The sequence below is a fragment of the Telopea speciosissima genome, chromosome 4 (genome assembly GCF_018873765.1).
Source record: "Telopea speciosissima isolate NSW1024214 ecotype Mountain lineage chromosome 4, Tspe_v1, whole genome shotgun sequence".
Classification (NCBI taxonomy): Eukaryota; Viridiplantae; Streptophyta; class Magnoliopsida; order Proteales; family Proteaceae; genus Telopea; species Telopea speciosissima.
This window is the reverse complement of record NC_057919.1, coordinates 67,197,275-67,219,579: the sequence shown is the minus strand read 5'-3', so window position 1 is coordinate 67,219,579 and position 22,305 is coordinate 67,197,275. Positions and strand designations below refer to the sequence as shown.

The window sequence follows — 22,305 nt, the reverse complement described above, 5'->3', positions numbered from 1 at the left end:
ATACTCAATGGACCAAACAAAACTCGGTTACAATGTTATCATTCAATGATCCCAAAAGTCGGTTAACCTTTTGAGATTGATGTGTGGTTTGTGTGATTACACTTTGTTTCATCAAAAAAACAAAAAACTCGATTATAATATCATTATGCTCGTTAGTCGGTGTTTGGTGGCAGGGATGATCTGTTAGGTGATCCTATGGTAAGATGGATCCGGATTCTCTGCTGCCGTTACCCATGCAGCCGGTGTGCGGCCTCATACATGCAGGGGGTGTGGATAAGGGTGTTAAATGGTCCGGTTTCAGTTAAATGATTTGGTTCGGTTTGACTATTTGAGGGTAGAAATCGTGACCAGTCGTTCGTTTAATTAAACAGTCTCATAATCAAAACCTGGACCATTTGATAAATGGTTTTTAAATAGTTTTGATTAAATGGTTTTTAAACGATTTTACACAGTTTCGGTTAGATGGTTACCAAAGGGTTTCATAAACCATTTATTAAGTCTAATTTACAATGGTTATCTGCTGTGTTTTTTAATATAAAATGGGGGCCTTTGGCAATGCACATAACCATTAAGGAAGACGCATATAAAAATTAAGAATGACATAGGAACAACAGAAGTCATGGATAGAGTTTCAAAATACAGAGACCCATAAGCACATAATAGTATGAATCAATAACTCCCATGAAATTAAGGTTTTTAAACGGTTAGACGGTTTGGTTATAATCGATTTTAATTGGATAACACGGTTTAAAATCATTGGATTAATCGATCTAAATCGAACCGAACCGATTAAATAAATTGTGTCATTTATAAAACATAATTGGACCATTTAACTAAACGGCCTACTGATTTTGGTTTAAACGGTTTGATTTGGTTTTGACACCCTTAGGTGTGGATCTCATCTGGGCAAGGTGCTCGGTTAATGAGTAAGGAAGTCATTTCGCAAGGATACGCCGCCGCACGGGCAGGCTGCATCAGAGGATCCAACACTTTTGTATCATTAACAGGTGTGCCACATGGTTACCAGCCCGTCTAGGTTTCCAGCACTTTCTTTTTTGGGTATAGACCAGCGAACCAGCGAGTTATAGCATTAGTTGTTCTGGCCTGGTTTGAGCCACATGGATGGTGATGATATGGTCAAGTTCAGCCAACTGTGAACATTTTGATAGAATGTCCTTTGAATTAGCCACATCTTCAACTTTGGTGATCCACTCATTTAAGTCGATTTGGCTCACCTTGTGTTGGACATCTCCTATTATGCTTTCAACAATTTCCAATTTTCATTTCTAATATATAACCAACTTACTTCTATTACATATTCGAAAAATAAAAAAACCTAAATTTAAAAACAAAAAATTATTATACCTGACCTTTCAATCATTTGTGGGGTCTGTTCCAAGTTACATATAAGACTAATAACTAGTTTTAGAGTATAAACTTATAGGGTAAACCATCCAATCCATATTACTCGATCGATGTGGGACTAATCTCCACTCCTATTACATTCATTGCATCAATTCTCCCCAGCTTTGGACCATGGGCCCCCACACAGACGGTGCACAGACAACCCATTTTTATACCACTTAATGGCGTCCAACCTGAAAGCCCAAGCTTCAGGGTGGAAAAACTCTTACAAGGTCATAAGCTAAACTGTTGCACACTACTTGATCGATGTGGGACTAAACACCCATCCCATTCCTGATCATGGAACGCATTCACTACATCAAATGAGCATTGAGATTTGAGATCGACATATATACCTAATTTGAGTGCCATGTAGATTGTCATGAGGTAGCTACACTACCCATTTCAATAGGCTCAATGCAACAACTGTTATTTGCATACACAAAATATAAAGAAAAAAGCGCATATCTTATACCTAAGTCATTATTCATTAATTTTATCTGTATTTCTTCAATAATATTTTATTTTTATCCAGTTTTTACCACTTTAGTCTATGAAAAAGATATCAAATCTGTTGGGTTAGGGTATATTAGCACCTCTGTGTCTATCTCTTTCCTCCACACTAGCATTTGTCAAACATAACCAAAAGATGACTCGCTAGCACTTTTGTGTCTATCTCTTTCATCCACTCATCTAATGGTTAGAATTACCATGCATTAACCCCCTTTTTGTTTTTGTGGGAGGTTTAAGATTTTGATTCGTAACCATTCTTTTGTTTGGCAGTTGAAAAATATAATGAGAGAAGATATATTTACAATAGATTTGTGATTGAGATAGATTACAAAATTTATGTGTAGCTAATCCATATGATGTTGATTTAGTTTTATCTATTCAAAAGGTTGGATTAGTGAGGGCAGTTGCTAAGGTAGTTGGCTTCAGACTAGTGCAGTAGAGCCTAATCCCCATGAAGTTTCGGAGTTTGAGACCATTTGTCCCTCAATCAGCCTCCACAGGACAGGGGAAAATTTCTTCCGTGAGGCCTGGCTAAGCATGTGTGTTCTAGGTGTGAATCTTAAGTTTGAAGCAGGGTTACCTGTTCTATGATTTAAGTAAATGGAATCGACAACAGAATTGACCTCCATGAAATCTGATATGAGTATGATTCAGTTGGAAAACAACAAGAATTGACCATAATCAACCTGAACCTTAAAAATCAAGTGCCAATTGACCTATTCGAAGCGGCCAGAATCATAATCAAAATCAGAGTTAACTGATTTCTCATCCGATTTTGATTTCTCAAATCATACCAGAGTACCCAACCCAAGGGACTGGGGCCACTGGGCTATTCTATTCGAAGCGTCCACAATCAGAATTAGAATCGGTGTTCCGATTCCGATCCTCAAACTAGGAATTGGCCAATCCGAAGCTGCTAGAATCAAAATCAGAGTTGCCAATTTTGATCCGATTATTGAAACCATGTTTGTGTACTAGGGGTACCAAAAGTGAGACAAAACCGGGTAAATCTACCCGAACCGAACAAAAAATGGCCCGGACCGAAGTGTACAAATGTCTTATTGGCCAAGTTTTGTATTGGGGTATTGTGACCCCGAAACTGAACTAAACCATATTGAAAAATCGAAAGAACACGAAACTAAAACAAAATTGGCTCAAAAATCCAGATCGAAACTGAAACCAAACCGATCTACCCCGATAAGAAATCGATAACAATCTAAAACCCGTTTTAAAAAAAACAAAGTCATAGGCTCAATTTGTTTTGGTGTAAAATTTTACCTTGAAAATTTTCACTTCAAAAAAACATGACATGTAAAATTGTCCATGTTGAAAAGTGTTCCAATATTTGTATTTTTGATGAAAAAAAATATTGAAAAAATTTTTAACATATAAAATTTTACATTTAGAAAGTAAAAAATTTACCAAAGATAATTTACCAGGTAAAATTTTACGCCGAAACAAACGGAGCCATAGTGTTTGTATACATATGCATGTTAAACCGAACCAAAACCAGACCAAAATGAAGCCAATCCCGATAACAAACCGCTACAACCAGAAACCAAACAAAGCTTTCCTTATTGGTTTGATTTCGAATTCACCATCCCCACACTGAAACCAGCCAGAACTGACCGCTTGACACCCGTACTACGTACCCGACCCAAGGAACCAGACACTAATGCAGTAACTTGGAATTCATGTGGGCCGGTTTGGGCCCAATTATAAATCTACAAGAGCATGGCCATATCCGAGTTCGGCCGTTCCGGAAAATAGCATCCCCCGGCCCAATTCGAACGTTTGGACCATGGAAAACAGAAGGGTATATTTGTCATTTAACTAATGTAAGACATAGGGCTTAAAGCGGCTCCATAAATCTCGTAAGCCAAACTAGTCTTTATCTCGTTCTCGCCATTCGGAGAAAACCCTAATCCTAATTCAGTCCTACGGGAAGATCTCCCTCTCAGGTACTCTCTAACTCGATCTCTGTGTAAACCCGATTTCCGTTGGTGATTTCTTTGGTTGCAAGATTACAATCTCGATTTTTCTGTTACAGTGAGATGGCGAAGTCGAAGAACCACACTGCGCATAACCAGTCACACAAGGCTCACAAGAATGGAATCAAGAAGCCCAAGAGGCACAGACACACATCCACCAAAGGGGTATGATTTAGGCTTCTTCGTTTTAAACATTTATTTAATGTGTTTTGGGATCTTAATGGATATGTATTTTGATGATTCTATTATTTTTCTTTCTCTCTGTTAATTGTTGCTTCGTGTGCAGATGGATCCCAAGTTCTTAAGGAACCAGAGGTACGCTAGGAAGCACAATAATACTGGTGGATCTGTGAACGAGGAGGAAGAGTAAACAATGAAACATTATGATTCTGACGGTTTTTTAGTCTTAGCTTCTGGAGACTAGAATTTTTGTTTTCTTCTGGATTATTTTTGGAACAAATGTTATGGTACTACAATAGTTCTTCGTTTGTTGTTGAATACTTTCCTGCTTGCAGGAAGTGATGATACTTTTAGTTACACTTTGGGGTAATTAATGGCTTCGAGCACTTGAGTATGAAGTATTACATTAGAGCTATTCCTGACTGTGAAAGATATATGCCTGGCCATTTTTATTGCCCTACTGCAGATTACCTTAGCAAATGATGAAACTAGATTTTGTTATTGAACACTTTCCTGCTTGCAGGAAGCGATTATACTTTTTGTTAACTTTGGGGTGATTGATGGTTTCAACTATATGATTATGAAGTATTACATTAGAGCTATTCCTTTCTGTGAAAAATATAAAGCCTGTCCAGTTTTATTGCTTTGCAGATTACCTTACACATGCCAGCAAAATGATGAAATTAGATTTTGTTTGTTTATAACTATAAAGGTCGACTCGAATTTCTCTTGGGTTTAGTTTGTAGCTGCTGGGTTTACTGATGTACAGTATACCATATTGTAATCTCCGAGTGACCTTATCATACTACTATTCGGCAACAAATACTTAGGTGACAGCCCATCAAACAGTTTGTGCCTATGCCGTGCGGTTATATTTAGGATTTTAGATGGGTTTTCAGTATTCAGTGTTTTTGGAACCCCTGGAATCATTCATGGTAGCTGTGGTACATGTTTATTGGTAGAGTTGTACTTAAGATCTCTGCTGGAATGTATGTTAATCAACTGGGTGCAAATGGACATTGGTGGAAGGTTGAGACATTCTTGATGGAGTGCCTTCGCTTGCAAAATAGTATTTGTTACACCCCTAAGGGAAAATATAGATCTGTTTGGGTCACTAGATTATGCAGCTCTGCTATGGTTTCCTAAATGTGCATACCCTGGGGTCCTGTTTGTAGTAGCAAGTGTTGAGTGCCTTTGTTTTCATAGGAAGCCTTCAATTCTGGGTTGTTGGATCAAATTTTCTTCTCTATGCAAGTCATGATGTACTTGTTGCAGCATTTCAGTTATAACTGAATATGGTAGATGAAGTTGTTTTTGTTCATTTCATGTCTAAATTTTCTAAATCTTTAGTCATGGGTGTTTAGATGGATTTTGATATTTACTGAATTGTCTTAGAAATTCTGTTTAGGGTTCATGGTGGATATAAGTATAACAAGCCATCCTTAGGTAGATGGACTGAATGCATCGTTTTTTGGAGTGATTGGAAAGAGTTCAGCTTCTAATGTTGAGCTGAATTGGGGCTGTTGGATTTTCAATGCCTTGTGGTTTGCTGATAAGGCTTCCAGGAGGGTGTGCGAAGCTATGGTAGCAACAAATAAGTTCTGTTTTTTCAAGTGGGTGAAGTGTATTCAATCATCAGAGCTTTAACCATAGTTGCAGGCAGCCCTTTGATTTAAGATATGTCCAGATTCAACATTTTTATTCTAGTTCAGCAAGTGACAGCTTTTAGTATGCAATCTGCTTTCGGGATAGGTTGGTGATGGTTGTGTGGAGCTGTATGGAATATATTCATTGATGAATGTCAGCATCAGTATGTTTTGCTTGGTGTTAAGCCTTTTAACTGCTGAATTGATGTGTGCTTGAAAGGATTTTAGTTCCATGGTCATCTGCTCCAAAGGAAATTGGAGTAGTTTGAAAGGAATTTCTGATGAAGCAGCATACATAAGAGCTTAATTATAAATTACTACTTGGAGCTATAGTTGTTACATGTTCAATAACGCCTGAGATGTTTAAGAGCTTTTCGTAAAGGTTTTTTGTTTGGTTTTTGATTAAGACTCTTGCTTTTATGGCGCATTATGGTGAAACATTTTCTTTTTTGTGGAAATTTCAGGGTGGGAAAGATGCTTAATGCTTTGAATAAATTTTTTAATGATATTAATGCCTAGAATATTGGTTCAGATTTTAGACTCTATTCTTTCTTCAGTGGTTCTTAATTTCATGTGTTAAATCAACTTCAAAGGAACTGCTTATAAAACCGTATAAGTTGTACTATGTTAAGAATCTAATTTAGCGAACTGTGGTCGGTAGAAGACGATTTGAGATTCTATCATTCAACGAAGTCAACAGGTTCACCTTAGCAACAAAAGGGAAGGGACATTCAAAGCCATACAGTACTTAGAAGGACAGCTGCTTAATAACGAACGTGTGACATTTCAATTATTGACATGGTTTTAAAATTCAGGAATGAGATCGTTGAATCGGTGGATTGGAATTGGCTGATAATGATCCTAAAGTGGACAGCTTCTAATTGTTGCTTTTGGAATGGAATCAGATCGACTGAATTCGCTGGTTTGTAGTTGTTTTCTTTATAATCCATCTTGAATTGGACCGATTAATGGGTTGATTCTTGATTCTTAAACGGATTCAAGTTTCATCATAAAATAGATTAGATTCTCAGATCCTAAACAGATACTGTTTGGAATGGAATCTTCTCTACTGATTCTGTTTCTGTTTTCGAGTTTTATAGTCTTGAGTCCAAAACTGCTACTGTTTTCTATTTTAATCACATAATGAGGTGGGATTTTTCTTCGTTGCAAAAGCAATTGAACTTTGTCGTCCATCTGCAACCCCGCCGTCACACATTCTCACCCTGCCTTGCAGCTGCACCCAACCCCCATCTGTCATCTGTAACCCTGCTGAACCTGCCCTCACCTACTCTCTTATTCCTCCCTAACTCCTATGCAACCCCGCCCCACCCTCAGTCGCCTGTGCAACCCTTGCCACATGCACTCAACCTCTATCTGCGACCTGCTTCCATTGAACAATCCATCATTGTATCTTCGCTTGATTTATACCTTCACTTTCTTCATTGGATTTTTCAGTTGGTTTTAGGGACTTCCAAATCCAGACTTCGGAGTTCATACACACAAGTTTCAATTTTGGACTGCGGTTTAGGTGTTCTCATTACCTTTACTATGATTCCCTAATCCCCCTCTTTTTTTTTTAGAGGTTTTGGTTGATTTTCTCTCATTCAATAATCATTGGATTTATGGGAGAAACTGCAATGATCATTAAGTATGCAACAATTCAAGGGCATATTTTGTTTGATACATCTCATGTTCAAACTGATCTAATCTCTGTTATCAAGTCATTCTTAAACCATAGGAAGGTCTGCTTTCTAAATTCTTAAAACCTTAAAAAAAAATTGAACCTCCTCTACGTAGAGAGGGTGACAGACCCATAATCCGTTGGGCAGGGGAAGGGGATCATGGTGGGTCGGGGTTGTAGGGGAGAGAGAGGATGGTGCAGGGTTGGGATGTGTGGTTCGAATGTCAAGGCGAGGCCGAGTGAATAGTTTTGGCTTGTTTAAGACAAAAATGGGGATGCTTCAACGGGAACAGGGGAGGGTTACAGCTGGTATGTGTCTGCAGGGGAGGGCAGGTAAGGAAGGCGTGGGGTGGGGTTATAGGAGGAACAAAGGGGAGGGTGGGCAGGGTTGGACGGGAAGAGAAAGGGCAGGGACGGGGGAGGGAGGAAAGGGTGGTGGTGGGGCGGGGTTGCAGATGGGATGGGGCGGGGTGGTGGAGAGGGTGTGAGTTGCAGAGAAGGTCAAGTTCAAGAAGAAGAAAAAAGAAAGGAAAAAGTTTTCTTCTATCAATAGAGGATGGTTCACCCACCATCCTAGGGTTTTGGTATGTTCCAAAATATCCTCTCGATACTTATTCCACTTCTCATGCCGATCCCATTCATCGTGGTTGGAGGGAAATTCGATCAAAAATATTTTGAAGATATGAAAGATTTGAATAATAAACAATGAATATAAATTAAAATTGAAAGAAAGAGTACCAAAAAAAACGAGAGAATAAGAAAGGGAATTGGAAGTGGAGGTTTCCGGTGAGAGACATACCACACATCAGCTGTTAAACGTACGAGGACGGCAACTGGTACACCAAATTCTACCAACTCCGCCTTCACTGATGATCAAAGGCGCATGGTAGAGGGAAATAGACAAGCGCCACAGGGAGAGAAGAGGGTTTCAGGTCGCAGTGAAGGGTTGCAGAGAACATGAGAGAGAGAGAGAGAGAGAGAGATACTGGGGACAATGCAGTGTTGGCCAAAGTAATATAGGGCATGCACTCCCATGTGTAATTCATAATATTCCATCAAAACTACTAATAGAAACAGAGCAATTTATAACCAATAGTTCTTTTAGCATGATTGTCTAGCAGGGCAGTGATCTCAAGTTAGCATACATGGATGCCACAACTCTGACTGAGTGGTTTGGAACAATTTATCGATAGGGAAGTCCATTGAAACTCATAACCCTCAGTAATTAAAACAACTTAAGTCATAATATAAACATTTGAAGAAAATAAACAGCCCTTTAGAGATAGGAGCCGCACCGGACTAGTTCTACTTAAGCCATTCCGATCCGGCAGATTTAGCCGATGATTCAAAGGCGGATCACTCATCCACGGATGCCAAATTCCTACATTAAAGGCTTTGCATTCAATTCATTCTTTTTTCGAACAAGTCAAGCTCAAAGTCCATTGAAACTCATAAACCTCAGTAATTAAAACAACTAAAGTCGTAATATTAACATTAGACGTAATTTTCCTCTGCAATATGAAAAGAAAAGCGGCTAATATTTTTTGACATTAATTACTAACAGAATGGACTCACTTATACTGTGTGCCTCAATGTAAGAGTTTGATTACAAAACTGCATAACCAATTAATCAGTCCAGAGAGGTACTCAAATACAAATGACAAACTCCGCAAAATTGGGGCCAGATTCTTCTCCCGAACAGAGGTGCAAGGCATTCCATTGTGTGGCGGTTGGGCTGATCTATTATGAGATGTACAGCTTACAGAGACAACCTAACAGGTAACACAATCAAAATCCTCTTCAAACTTTAACCGATTGTGGAGAAGGTTAGACTGCAACTGGTTCTTTGACTGGACTAGAAACACTAGAGACCTGCCCCAGAAAAATGGAAAATGGAGAAAAGGATCAAAAGCAAACGAAAAAAGAAAAAAAAATTTCATTATCAATCTAGATAATCTAATAGCCAATTATAAGTGGGTAAGGAATTTAGAAGCAAATTATTTGTCCGAAAGTAGATCATGTCGAGTCACACTAGATGCGGAACATAGAAGTTCTCACTGAAAGTAGACAATGTTGAGTTTGCTGGAAACTAAAGAGCAGGCCTCAAGGAAGGAGGAAAGGACACCTTCCAGGCCACCTGCATGTCTACTTAGCCTCATACTGAGTGGTTGGGGACCGCCATAAAAACAATACTAGAGATTTACCCCGCTAAATCAGATGATTCTTAATATGTATATTAACATTTATTCCAGTTTGAGACTTACCAAGAGATAAATGAAATGTGAAGTGCATTCATGTGCTGCTGTTAACAGAAGGAAACAGATACATACCTTAGCTGATTTAAAGAGCTCATCAAGCACTTCTGACAAGGTTGGATGTGCATGAACAGCAAACTTTATGTCCTACAAAGTGCCACATATGCCAAACATAACAAATGGTACATTAATAACATCAAGGCAATGTTTCAGGTTGCATAGGAGACCAAAAATCTATAGCTATAGAAGGCTAAGGAATCGGAACAGAAAACTTATCATCCATTATTCTCTAAGTTGGAAAACATTTTATGCTGGAAAACAGGTTCAAAAGGTACAAGGCTCAAGTAACAGCTCAATATGAAGACATAAAGATAATTCAATATGAAGGCTTCACAAAACTCTAGTGGCATAAAGATAATTCAATATGAAAGCTTTGCAAAACCTTCAGTGCAATGTATTCTATTTTGGTCATTCTAAGGCATAAAAATTACCTGAATGCGTGTGCCCAATGCTATTGCATTGGAGGCTTCATGGATGAGGTCTGCGGCATGCAACCCAAAAATATGAACTCCCAAAATCTCTCCATTGTCAGGCCTGTATATCAACTGTTCGAAGATGTAGAGAGAATTTAGAATATGGTGAAAAAATCTTCAATAATAAATACGAGAAAAAAAAAAAATTTTGTTTACAAAAATAAATAAAATTACCTTAGCCATCCCCTCTCTTTCATTTTCTGCTAGGGCCTTTGTGTTAGCCTTAAAGCTTGTCTTGGCAACACTTACTTCAAATCCTTCCTTTTCACCTTTCTCCCTCGCTTGAGGCTGCATGAGTTTAGAATTTTTTACATTCAAATCTGGAGAACCAAAAGAAAGGCTCCAAAAGATCCCATAACAAATTGAACTTTGAAAGAAGAGGATGGGGGGAAAAGAAAGATATTCAACAGATCTGTTAAGCTTGCAGTCTTCAGCTGGTCTTGTTCAAATGGTCTGGAATTTTTAGGGCTTAAAGAGTATGCAGAAGGAAGAATTGGTCAAGAGAGAATGTACAACATTTGAATATCAGTGGAGTTATAAATGCTTTGCATTCTTCCAATATAATATTATGTGACTTCATAGATATACTATCAGGCGACTTCACCAATATAATATTACAATGTTCCCATTGAAAACTGAAAGAAGCCTTCAGATGTTCCTGATCTTCCTATTTGCATGTTAAGTTTTTCTTCTGACATGTGTTGCTTTTAGCATTTCTCTTCAAAAAAATATTGTTCTTGGCAAGCTTACAGGAAACCAGCCAACAGATTATTAGAAAAGGAATTCTTACGAAAAATTTGGAATTTCTAAAGAGAACATCCATGGGGAATGTTTCAACCATACTCAATTGGTTGGAATTCTTGATAAAGTCACTACAGAATTCAAAGGTTTTTCTTTACTCTATGCTTTGATTTGAAGAGAACCATCCAGTTAGCTGGGAATGAACCTGGACCGAGCCTGCAATTCCAGGGTTATGCTTGCCACACACAAGTATGAAATCGAGTTACAGCACAGATTCTCTAATTCTTGTACTTTATTAACTCAATAAATATCCAATATTATCCAGTACTGCACAAGTCAGCAAATAGGTAAGATTCACTCCCATAACGATAAATAATGTGACAGTACCATATGATCGATGTTGGGATACATTCACTTATTCCTTTTCTTTTAACGATTAATAGTTGAAACTTGAAAATTTTCTCTCTATTGACAACCATAAATTTCTGTTCATGCAAGCTCAAGTTTGTGGTTACTGTGTATAGCCTTTGATTGTCTTCGATGCAGAGACATATGTCTTTTTGTAAGTCATATCATCAGATGCCAAGTAGTAATACAGCAGTTGAACTGAACACGACATATATTTGATGGAAAATGAGAAATTCCAGATTCAAGCTTACGATGATTGGACATTTTTTGGACTGGCAAACTGTGCATACAGATGTTATGCACCAACAACACATTGTGCTTTCACGGTACATAAACTACCAATCATTGCATCTCTATTACTTCTGAGATGTACTTCTCTATTATCCGATAAAGGAGGGTAATAGACATCAGATTGGCCACCAGTGTTGAAAAAATTTAGCCAAACCCTTACTAAGCATGGGCTGACCACTAGGCGTGGGATAAGGCCTAGTAAGTTCTATATCCATGACAAGTAAACACAGATATCTTTCATGCCATGAAGAGAGAAACCAAATATTTAGACAGTGCATAACAACCCATCGTTGAGTAAGCCTACCTCTGTAAAGCCAACCATACTAATTTCAGGATGAGTGAAGCAGGCTGCTGGGATGCTCAAATGGTTTAGCACATGATCCTTCCCACACACTTGTTCAACAACTGTATCAAAAAGTAATTTAATATGTGAATTGATAAGTGAATAGTAAAATATCTTACGAGTCAGAGGAAGCAGAAAACAAAAAGGTTTTTACCAGATATCCCTTGTGCGCTTGCGGCATGAGCAAGCATCAATTTCCCATTTGAATCACCAATGCAGTATACATGTGGAACCTAATGAAACAACCTCTTGTTAGGTATGATATGCAGTATATGAACAGAAAGTTGTTAACAAAGGAACCTCGTTTCAGACCAGATTGCCATTCTTGTCAATTACTCTCATGCGCTCATCAACAGGAACAAAACCACGTTGTGTTTCTACATTAATCTGCAGTCAATATTTTAAACCAATTCAGTTTTATATTTGCAAAGGGATCTTCTTTAGCATTTTCTAATACACAACAATATTAACACACTTACGTTCTCCAAGCCAAGTCCTTTCGTGAATGGAGCCCTTCCAGTTGCTATAAGTGCAGCATCCACCTGCAGGGATACCCGTAGGTCAGAGTTGTTGAGAATGGCAGCATCCTACAATAGGATCCCCCCCCCCCTTTCAGGAGAAATGAGTGACATCTTAGATTAGGGATGTTGAAATAATTGTGTCCACTTATGCAAGTAGTGGACACCACATGCCAACAGCAAGGAAATGATACTTATTGAAAAGCCTAACTGCCGGAGCAAGGCAAACACCTCATGGACAAAGCAATGCAACAATTCATTTCTAAGTTTTAGCTATCCTGCATGGATTTGTGCCTAACCAGCAATTTATAATCATATATGTTAACATATGGAAAGTTTCATCTTTCCTTTCTGAATTCACACCCACTAAACACTAGACAGGCATGTCATAGCTGGACATCACACCTATCTCACTTGTTGAGTTTCAGCCCCTAAAAACCTAACACGTAGGGAAGTGCTGAAAAGTTGGTACAAAGTTAAAAGAAAATTACAAAAATGCCACTAGTTCCTGTTATGACAAGATGACAGTTTAATTATGAAACTTATGACTGAGTTTTGAGCCACTTCCTTTTGCTCATTTGGGTCTGAAACTTGACCAGAGAGAGGGATCTGGCGTCCTCGTGCCCAGGTCTATCCAATTCTACCACACGACAAATTTTAATACTTGAACATTCCCAACTCTTCAACAAACTTCACGTCTAATAGTCTCAGAAAAAGAGAAAAAAATTCCATATTCCTTGAGGACATGGCAAGGTTTGCCAAGCTAAGGAAATGGTTACCATTAATCAGTTTTTCAGGTCCATAAGGGTACAATATCTATGGCCTTGTTATTTGCTTATAAGAATGGGTTATTTTTCAATGTAAGTATGGACTACGCAGGAGATAAATCCACCAGATTGAGTAACTAAAACTAAGACTATGTTAACATCAAAACTCCTGTTGAACATTATGAGTTAGACAGCATCTGTCTTTTTATTCATAAATTAAATTAGCACACCATACAATCTCAGAATGTGATACACAAGCAAAACATGCTGAATGATTTGCTTATTCCACTTATTTCATGAAAGGAACAAGTTGAAACTGTAAAGTTCTGTTCAAGTAGTTCATAAGTTTGTATAAATCATACTAGATCTGGACTGGATATAAAACAAATTGACGAAGAACTAAAGACAGAAAGATAAGCTAGTCAGCCTAGTCGCATCATAATGCTTAAAAATGGAAGAGGCACAATGTCTCCCTGTTACAAGTCACAATGATGGAGGAATCAATGGTGAAGTTGCACAAAGGAGTAATCTTGAACCTTTGCTAGCAGGTTTCTCTTCTCTGGATGCATCAAACAACTTTTAAGAGCAGACCATATTTAACATCTTTTCCTTTTTGCTTGACAGTCTAGCAGTCTGACTGTCAGGTAGACAGTCCAAAAGATCCTGCCCGAGTTTAAGCATTGCCCAAACTTCAGCAGTAATGATCTGACTATCTGAGTGGTGGTGGCACTCTGAGTGTTTTAAGTTCCAGGATGCTGTGGGACCTAAATTCAAATTCCTTTATTTGGTTGTTTTCTGATGTGACTAAATAGACTAGACAAAAATTATTAAGTTTTGCCACAACTTAAGGAGCAATTGTGGCAAAATGTTATGTTTAACTGATGTGCCTAAAGATCAGGGTTCGAGTCTCCTGTACTTCACCTTTCATTGAAAATGACATGAGGCAGCTTGTTGGTCTGAACGGTTGAAACTGTCTTGACTGTAGAAATGGAACAGTCTACAGACATATAAATGGTTCTTGGGAACCTTGCCGGCAGATGATTAGTACAGAACATCTTCCCTTCCCGGGCAATGGTCCAAATAGTTCAACTGCTGTCCAACCGTCCATTCAAATGGTCCTTTAAAATATGGACATTTATTAATCTACATTTTTCTCTAACAATTGATTTAAACATAAATCTACGTGCTGACTTATACTTTTGTGCCTCTCAAGCAGCACACATGCCTCTGGTTTATTCAACTGTTTGGCTACTGCAACCATGCAGCTCCAACAATCTGAATGCAATACGTGCAAATGTGAGATGAAAAATTACCTCCAGAGTATCTTTTGGCTCCTTTGTCTTTGCATCAATAAGCTCAATAGTGACAGGTTTTCCATCCTTTGCTGGAGTGATCTGGAGAAAATGTCAAAGATATTACCTTATGACCTACTAAAGAAGATGAAAAAATTAATTTTCAATGACAAAGCACCTTGGTTGCAAATACACCAGTATGGTAATCAATTTTACGAGGATTTATGAGAACTCTCTGGGCTAACTTTCCAATCTCAGGATCAAAGCCAGGCATTAGCTGATCCAGTGCTTCAATAAAAGTAACCTGTGTAACCAATAATTGTTAGCCTCACTTGGTGAAAAATTACAGTAACATGAGGGGCAAAGTTACAGATTTAGTGGTGAAAGATAAATAGGAATACTCAAAGGTAAATAAAAACTTTGATGAAGACTAAAAGAAAATTGCAAATATGAAATGAGAAACCAACACACTTTGGTATGGAAAAGATTAGGAAGATGAAAGATGACCAAAACCGACTTAAATTGCATGTAATAATCAAAAGGAATGTAAAACTGTAGAGAGTCAAACAGAGACAGATCAATGACAAAAAAATGAGAAAGAAACATAAAAGGAACTGCATGAATTCACAAATATAATTTCTTCATGGTTTGACACTCAAAATCCCAGTAACTAGTAGTAGCAACAAGGAATGTAAGCATTTTCCTATTCAATTTCAAACTTGAATAAATTAGTGAATAAGAGCACTGGCAACTCAAGCAAAGTATGATGTATTCAAGCAATATTAAAGTCGCACGATACACAAAATGCCAGTTCATCAAATTTGATCGGACATAAAAGCATTTAGTGGTCCACTGACCTTTCCAGCATTAATTGAATCCATCTGATAATCATATCCACAATATAATCCAGTAAACTTGGAGTCCTAAATGAACTGGATGGAATAGTGAGAGCAATCATATGCACTGTGAAGGTGGCAATGTATAACAAACATTTCAAGAAGTGACTATGCCATGTCCAAACTACCATTGTGCAAGGAACAGATGTGGTCAAATTCTAGATTCAGTATGGGATAGATTCACTTGTGAATAATTCAGTTCATAAAGCAAAACTTATATGCAATCTGATTACTAATACATAGAAAGACTAGTCATTAGTAGTTGAAACACTCTAATTCCTGTCACTTATAACCTGGAGTTGAGTTCCCAAATAAACTTTAGTTTTAGAGTTCCTTGGTGGAGTTATGAATATTAAATAATCAAGCTATTAAATGGGGTGGGGGTGTAAGATAGATCACCTCCCATCTTTATGCCGCTGAATTCTTCTAAGAGCAAAGTAGCAAACCTCAAACTTGAGTTGTCATAGGATCTGACTGTTTTTGGTCTTCAAATAAGGTTGGATTGTTATGTTAGGCAAGTAGGTAAGGGGTTAGTTCTTAGATGGCTAAGACCATAGTTGTCACGGCGTCTAGGCGATCCTAGGCATTGGAGGAGGAAAAAAACCAAGGCGACACCAACAAGGCGTCGGTTAAGACAGCTTTTGAACCAAGGTCTGTCATATGACTCATATCAACCCATGGACTTTACTACCTAGAAAGTGGATCGTTGGTTAGTCCTTAGAAATTTGGGTATTATTTGGGCAGTGAGGCATGTTTAATTGTTCCGTTCTGAAGGGTTGATAGTCAGCTTCATCCATGCTGCTGTACTGTTGTTTCAAAGCTTTACAGCATATTTCCATTGTCATTCTTGATTCTGATGCTTATTGCACTGAGGTTTAGAAAGTTGGAAAGAACCTTCCATGTGACATAAAAGGAGATCAGCTTACCAAAAAAAGACATAAAAGGAGATCAAAAAGAAATTGAAATGTGATCCCAAGTACTTATTGGGTTTGGTAATTTTCCCTTAATATCAATAGTTTAAGCATCCGATACTAAGAGGCCTTGAGAGTTAGTGTTGAAACCCTGAAAATTGAAAAGATAGAGTTCAGGCGTACCAATTACTATATCCAAGTACAAAAGCAAAAACATAGTATAAGGTTAGAAACTAAGTCACTTTCCTTCCTTTTTTTTGCTTTTTTTTTTCTTTAAGAAGAAACAAGGTTTAAAGATAGAAACTAAGTCACTTTCCTTTCTTTTTGTTTTTTTGGTAATAAGCAACAAAGTTTAAAGTAATTTTTATGGTACCGTCAACGGTTTAAGCAGGGGTGTTTGGGGGCAGGAGGGAATGGAGTACCTGTCCAGAATTGGCACTATTTGGTACTTATTGTCGACTTGGAAAATGGAATTATATTCTAACCTAGCCATTTGCGCTATGTGCTACTATATGACTGATTGGAGAAAAGGCATTCGCTCAAAACAAAAATGCAATTATCAGATGCCTACCTCACTTCCAAGTGCCGTGTACACATCACTGAATTCAAGGCCAATGTAACCACTTCCTACAATTGCTATCCAATCAGGAACATACTCCAGCTTCAGTGCATGATCACTGGTAATTACAGTTTTTCCTGCAGGACATTATGTAAGAGTATCCAGTTATTAAATGGGAACAATGAGAAAGAATGGCAGATTGTAATATCTGAATCATAACAATTGAAGGGGAAAAAAAGGGAATTCATTACTAGCAGCTATAACCAAGAGTTAGAAGATGAACTAAAATCAGTCTTGCTTTTATTATTTGATTTTCTGCTATATTCTTGCCACACATTTCACATGTCTTCGCTCAATTATCAGAACTGGTTTTGATATTTATTCACTATGTTTACTTTCAATCTATGCCACAAAGCATGTGTAGCAATTCCTAAGTAAAAGCTAGAGAAGCCTATATTATGCGGGACATAAAGGAAAATCAGGCCTAAGATTCTACAGCTAGGGATTGATTGAGGTAGGGCCTAGTGCTATTTAGTGACTAAAGAGACAGTGAAATAAAATTGGTGTTTCAGAATGGGTGAAGGGACCTAGCTGTGGGGTATAGGTGCAGGTTTATAGAAACTGAATATAGGATCAATTGAATGAAACAAGGTGAAAGGGTTGGTTGATTCTCAGATGCTGATCCTAATCACTTTGGATAAGTTCCTTATATAAGAGTAAATCATTCTTTAAATATAATCAACATCTTATCTCCTAAAATTTGCATGAAATGGCAATCAAAATACAACATGGAGGTCTTAACAGGTACTGTTTTCCACAGAAAAATTATTTTAAAATAAAAATATATATATTGGTAAAACTATGGAGATTTAGCTCTTACCATCAACTTCTATACCCTTGGGGACAAAAGGAACAGAACCAGTTGCAATAATTATGTCTTTTGCAGTTATGACATTGTCAGAGAAGCCAACTTTTCCATATTTCACCTTTTGTGGACCCTGAGATGAAACATTAAAAAAAAATCATAATAACGTACGGCAAAAGGTTTCATGTATGGCCGTGGATGCGGCACGGTTGTACTTGAAACCCTTAGATGCGGATAAAGTCCCCTTTCAAAATACCAAAAAACCCACCCCCTGTATATGAAACTTTCGATTTCCGAAAGTGATCGTACACAAAACCCTTCCCCATAAAGAAATTAAATTGAGAATGTTTTGGTGACAACTATGTGTTTGGAAATATGAAATCAATAATTTGTATATCATTTATAATAGTGAGGTATCTGGTATCTTATTCCACTCAAAGAAATTTATGACTTACCAAAATTGTGCCAACACCTGTTAATATATCCACACCAATTGCTTTCAGTGAATTGGTCAAATTATTACGAATTTTTGAAGCAAGATTATTTGCATGATCAGCAACTCCTTGTCTGTCATACCGAGCAGATGAAACCTACCATCAGATCAGAGCAGCATGCAACATGTTAAATAATGTGCAAAACAATATGATTCTATAAATGATGAAATATAGCCTCTAGCAAGGGTTCCTGCACAACCTTAAACAAGGCTGCAGTTAATTATAAGCAACATGATCTAATTAAAATAAAATAAAATAAACTGATTTAGTACAAAACAATTAATTGATTGTTTAACTGAAACCGCCAAAAAGATGATTCCAGGTAAATAAAAACAAGAAGTAAAATTATGTTGAAAGAAGGAAATGAAAACCTAAAGGCTGGAATTTTTTAGATTGTTTTACACTTATAATTTAGTATCACAATAGTGCATTAATACTCGAGATGCCTTTGCACCTCCCATTATGCAAGCATGTTTTAGCATTCTCCAAACAGTCATACATTATTTTGTAAAGAAGGAAATGAAAACCTAAAGGCTGGAATTTTTTAGATTGTTTTACACTTATAATTTAGTATCACAATATTGCATTAATACTCGAGATGCCTTTGCACCTCCCATTATGCAAGCATGTTTTAGCACTCTCCAAACAGTCATACATTATTTTGTAAATAAACTAAATGTATTTAACAAGGACTTTTACGCTACCCAGGAAGGCAAGTGTTTGTCCTTGCAATTTAGTTGAAAGCAGGAGATTCTAATTGCTATGTAGGCTTTCCTGGGAATAATACAGGAAATCATTTCGTACTGTTTCCGTGCAGAAAGAATGTGATGTTTTGGAACTTTATAGAGGATGTTTAAAGCAATGTTACAGTGGTTTCACTTTTTTAGTTCCAAAAGAGACAGTTCTTCACAGATTGGTTCCAATCAGTGACAATGTCCAGCCTCCATGCTTTTTAAGTGGTAAGAGGGTTTGGATTTTGGGTATGCCCCTCGACCCACCACAAAGATATTTAATAGGTTCTAGGGGAAATATGCAGTTTATTATTGGAAGTTGATTAGAGGATGCCATCTTTGGAGAGACTATCTTATGCTTGTGCCAAATTTTATTTTGGACTAGCAGGGTCGGTGCCACTCAAATTTCAGTGGTTGACATGGATTCGGTTTTTCAGTTCAGGTGTTAGTTAAGGAAACACTGGCCAGGATTGACGAGGTAAGTGAAACGGCTCCTTTCTAGCTCCAGTTTAGCGCTTAACCCTATATAGTCCAGGGTTTAGAAATGGCATACCCAGGAAGCATCTGCTAATTCTATAAAATTAGCTCTTGGAGGACTCCCCTTTTCATTCACATTTCATTTTTCCACTTGTAACTTTGACTCTTTGGGGTCATTATAAACCCACCTTTCTTCCTTTTTCCCCTCTTCAATAAACTTACTTATCTTCACCTCCCACCCCTGCCCTTTCCAAGAAAAAGAGTTCCTAAAAGAGTCAACAAAAAAAAAAGGTGCTGGATTGATGACTACCAAAGGTAAATAATTGAGAGCTGTAGCTATAAAAAACAATACAGAGAAAGGTACAGCGACCATTTCTTCATATCTTTACTAGACAATGATACTGCAAGGCTGCAGAAATAACTAATAAATATAATAAACAACAAGTCAACCCATTATAACTAAATCAGTACTCATTTTGAATAAAATTTCTTTCACCATGTTGATCCATTATACAAGCAATAGGTTCCAGGAATAACATGATTATGAACATTACCTGCAAACCAAATGCCTTTAAGTGATGCTCATTCTGAAACTCGCGCATCCGACCACTCACAGCCAGAAGAGCTTTAGAAGGAACACAACCTCTGTTTACACACGTACCTCCCACCACATCTCCCTCAATGATTGCAGTTTTCAGCCCCTGCAACCAGTGTATTTTATCATTTTCTGACATCATGTGCATCTAAAACAGTGGAATTGAAGATACAGCCAAAACCATGTAAAGCATTCCATGCTTATATAAGCACCAAATACTGGAAAATTTGTTACTAAATTAAAAGAGCGTCCGAATCCAGGTAAAGTTGTGTACACTAACTCTGTTTCTTTTAATTATTACCAAGTATGAGACAGTTCCCATAAGATAATTGAATCAACAAATATTAGGTTCTTTTCTTCACCCTTGTTCATAATTTGAGTTTCTAAAGCTAGTTGAGATAAAAATATGCCTAAACAATTCTGTTTTTTTTTTTGATAGGTACACAATTCTTTTTTTGGGTGAATATGCTTACACAATTGGGTCTGCTACATTAAAATATCACGACCTGAGTACACCGAGTTGGTCTAATACTATAACTATGGATTGCTCATTCAGTTTTAACCGTAACATAGCATTCCAATACAACGACTTTCAAACTAATTAATAATTGTGCACATCAATATCTTACTTTCCATCTACAGTAGGTAGGGTTATTCAAGTAGAATTTCAGACATCACCGAAACAAAAATTATTCATTACACCATGGTTGTCTGATCGTAAATGATTCCACTTTAAACGTAAACCACAGGCTCCCTGGTTTGATCCCAGCTCATTTTTACTTCTTTCTACGTTAATGATTGAAAGAGAAATAACCCACTTGAAAGCATAAGTGATCTGAGCCAATTTACTTAAATTGAGCTCAGACGAAAGATTGTATCAACTAATTATAACAATTGAAGGCCACTCTCCACTCATCAGCGATGCAATCAAATCGAAACTACAACACTCACCTTCTCAAATACAGTCAGCCAGAAAAGCCAAAAAGTAGAAAACCATACCTTCTCGACAGCATGAAGACCAGCTCCGTGACCGCCGACGCCAGCACCAATAATAACTAAATCTTAGTCAAATCCCTTGGAGGGAACTCCATTGTTCGACAAAGAAGCTGATAACTTTCTCGAGGACCTTCGTCCCGACAACGCATCTGGACGAGAATCAGGCCACTTCAAAGCATTAAATCTAAGGGTCTCTCTTCTGAGACCACAGAAACGAAGATTCATGGGTTGGAGAGCATTGTTACAGATGAACTCTACTGTGCGTTCGGATCTGGTAATGGTGGGCGACGATTGGGACGCACCGGAAAGAGAGATCGAAGCCTGCATTCTTCAATTCAATTGCTATCAGTTCGGTGACAGGATTCGGTTGGAAATTTGATGAAAATGTTGTAACAGTTGCTCAGATTTCTGGATTGGAGGCTTCGACAGGTTCGTTGCAGGGGCGGAGTGACCAAAGGGTGGCAGATAAACTACTCCCTCGCAGTCTCGGGGCGCTCCATCTCTCTCTCTCTCTCTCTCAATGCTGAGGTGGGCCACCTCAGGTGGCTGCGGATCGGAACGGGCTCGTTCATTGAATCAGAACGGCCACGTTGGCCATTATTCATAACTGATTTATTTATGAACCGGATCAACTTTGGCCGGATCTGGATGGTTTGGCGGGATCTAACAGGACTGAAAAAAATCTTAAAAAATGGAGCATGTGTTTTAGCTCCAACACAACAACTAAAATGAAGAGTTGGCTCTCTATAATTTTGAAAATCACATATGGAGATGGGCCAAAGTAAATATTTGGGTCTTCCTGCTGATTTTGGGGTGAACAATTTCTCTGCCACATGGGTAGAGAACATGGTTTTAGTGCATGGTAACGGAACGAGCATCCGTGACTCGCAAAATCGATACAATATCGATACGATATCGACCTGGATCAACTGGATCAGCTGTATCTGACACAAATGCCCTTGAATATCGTTAAAAAACAAGTTTTTGACCATTTTCCCCCTTATCCATATCGTGCTATCGATAGGATACTGGCGACTAATAAAATCGATATATATCACCCGATACGGACGATACGATACCAATACTTAGAACTATGGTAGAGAAGTACTTCTCAAATCAATGGTCCTCCCAATGTTAAATTTTGCTTTATCACATTTCAAAGTCCCTAAAGCAACTAATGATCGAATCCGTAGTGCTGCGGCAAGCTTCTTTGGGATG

General features: G+C 37.8%; 2 protein-coding genes across 3 annotated transcripts; one reads left to right on the top strand and one right to left on the bottom strand.

Annotated features, from left to right (window-relative positions):
- The first annotated feature begins 418 nt into the window (after positions 1 to 418).
- On the top strand, positions 419 to 4,469 carry LOC122657731 (60S ribosomal protein L29-1-like). Of its 2 annotated transcripts, none has more exons than XM_043852526.1 (3): positions 419 to 430; positions 3,941 to 4,073; positions 4,195 to 4,469. In XM_043852526.1, the coding sequence occupies exons 2-3, from the start codon at positions 3,972 to 3,974 to the stop codon at positions 4,276 to 4,278; spliced, it is 186 nt and encodes a 61-aa protein (XP_043708461.1). In that variant the 5' UTR covers positions 419 to 430; positions 3,941 to 3,971; the 3' UTR covers positions 4,279 to 4,469. The 2 variants fall into 2 exon arrangements, with proteins under 2 accessions (XP_043708461.1, XP_043708460.1); XM_043852525.1 differs by lacking the exon at positions 419 to 430 and adding an exon at positions 3,773 to 3,878 and having other exon boundaries at positions 3,968 to 4,073.
- A 4,440-nt stretch (positions 4,470 to 8,909) lies between these two features.
- Positions 8,910 to 21,450, bottom strand: LOC122659909 (dihydrolipoyl dehydrogenase 2, chloroplastic-like). The gene is made up of 15 exons (XM_043855074.1): positions 21,091 to 21,450; positions 20,051 to 20,197; positions 18,250 to 18,384; positions 17,810 to 17,927; positions 16,942 to 17,066; positions 14,742 to 14,867; positions 14,585 to 14,665; positions 12,460 to 12,528; positions 12,299 to 12,373; positions 12,141 to 12,219; positions 11,948 to 12,048; positions 10,378 to 10,491; positions 10,162 to 10,275; positions 9,746 to 9,817; positions 8,910 to 9,187 (listed from the first exon to the last, which is right to left on the bottom strand). The coding sequence occupies exons 2-15, from the start codon at positions 20,096 to 20,098 to the stop codon at positions 9,005 to 9,007; spliced, it is 1,440 nt and encodes a 479-aa protein (XP_043711009.1). The 5' UTR covers positions 20,099 to 20,197; positions 21,091 to 21,450; the 3' UTR covers positions 8,910 to 9,004.
- Positions 21,451 to 22,305: the final 855 nt, after the last annotated feature.